This window comes from Adiantum capillus-veneris, chromosome 22 (assembly GCF_014529385.1).
Source record: "Adiantum capillus-veneris isolate H3 chromosome 22, ASM1452938v2, whole genome shotgun sequence".
NCBI lineage: Eukaryota > Viridiplantae > Streptophyta > Polypodiopsida > Polypodiales > Pteridaceae > Adiantum > Adiantum capillus-veneris.
In genome coordinates, this window is record NC_140952.1 from 47,348,152 (window position 1) to 47,349,821 (window position 1,670).

Here is a 1,670-nt window from a genome sequence, read left to right on the forward strand (position 1 = left end):
CATGTACCTCTTTTGTACAAACCGTTTAGCCAAATCGATGTACCCTTTGATGCAAATAATACACTACTGATTGATGATACTTCTGAAAAGAGAGAACTAAATCCACCAGGAACAACTATCTCACCACCCTCTTTCGAGGGGCATTCCTTTGATTTTTACCTTAAAGACATTTTGATTCCATACTTACAGAAATTGTATCTCAGTCCATTGTTCACGGACGAGTTTGTACTTTCTAATGAATTAAGATGACTCTTCTATCATGTCTTTGTCTTGCCTAACATTGAGAGAGAGAGAGAGAGAGAGAGGGAGAGATTTGACATGCTAAAGAAATGTATTTCAAGAACACTTATATTCACAGAGTACAATTGACAAATGAGCTCAAAAAACTTCATGTATTGAAAGTCATTCGTATACACTTGGGTTCACAAGAATCTCTGTTACATTGACACTATTTCAACCCGAGCATCCAACTCTTTGCACAAAATATCTTTTTCCCTACGCCGCATCAGCTTACGGCCAGCTAGGAAAAAGAAAAAATCTGAAAGCTCTCTGTCCAGTGACTCTTCAATTATGTCGTGCCGCAACTGCAAAAAACTGCATAGCTCCCTTATTGTAACCACCAACATTAGGCCATGCTCTTTATCAATCACTTCCACATCCACGACAGGATTATCTTCCAAACCTGCAGAAACCTGGTCCATAGGAATGTACTAGAAGTTTGTCACAGGATGACTGCTGAAATGACTTGCACATGAACATAGTTTTCGTAACATGTATATTGTAGTTATGAAACAACTCTATGAACAGTGCAGCAGGACAAAAGTTTGCAATTCTAACCAGTTTCGTGGGAATAGAGCTACATAGAGACCTCTGTATATCCTTGTAGAGCTTACTTCGCATTGCCTCCACCATTGTTTCCTCAGGAACTGGCCAGTCCATAGTGTTCCAATCGGTTGGTAGAGTCACTTTCACCAACATGCCATTCTTATTCCCCGGGCTGAGTTGGTAGAAGTGGTCATAGAAAAATATTTCTTCATCAGCCAGGCTTTTGCTGCTTCTCCCTGAATACTGTAGAGAACCAATGTGGGTATGAACAACAAGGAAGAGGCCTATTATGCACTCCATAGGCTCCCATTGCTCATAAGAAGAGGGATAAACATCTGCAAAATATATAACAAGAGTTAAAGTAAGAGTATCAATAATTCAAAATAACAAATCTAATGTAGTTGAGATGTGAAGAATGGAGACATTGCTCATAAGAAGAGGGATAAACGTTGCAAAATATATAAGAAAAGTTATAATGAGAGTATCAATAAGTGAAATGACAAATCAAATGCAGTTCAGATGTCAAGAATACTTACAATTACAACGTAGTTGATGTATATCTGACACATTTCCACCGTTTGCTATCACGTCTGGATGGGTAAACACATGCTGAACAAGAACTTCCTTTACAGATCTTTTGCCGATTTTAACTTTGAAATCCAACACTCTGTCCTTCCATGTTGAGCGGTAAACATTGATAGCACTAGACCTCTTGGGTCTTCTTGGTTACATGAGGACCCATGAACCTTTGTTTATCCTTTGTCCAACCCATTGGTTCTCTGCACTTATTCAAGTTGATATTGTAATTGAGGATATGCTACTACTTGGCCTTCTAGGCAAAGTGT

General features: G+C 38.8%; 1 protein-coding gene across 1 annotated transcript; it reads right to left on the bottom strand.

The window, feature by feature from the left end:
* Positions 1–386: 386 nt before the first annotated feature.
* LOC147429283 (uncharacterized) lies at positions 387–1,152 on the bottom strand. The gene is made up of 2 exons (XM_086496018.1): positions 838–1,152; positions 387–692 (listed from the first exon to the last, which is right to left on the bottom strand). The coding sequence occupies exons 1-2, from the start codon at positions 1,123–1,125 to the stop codon at positions 438–440; spliced, it is 543 nt and encodes a 180-aa protein (XP_086352144.1). The 5' UTR covers positions 1,126–1,152; the 3' UTR covers positions 387–437.
* Positions 1,153–1,670: the final 518 nt, after the last annotated feature.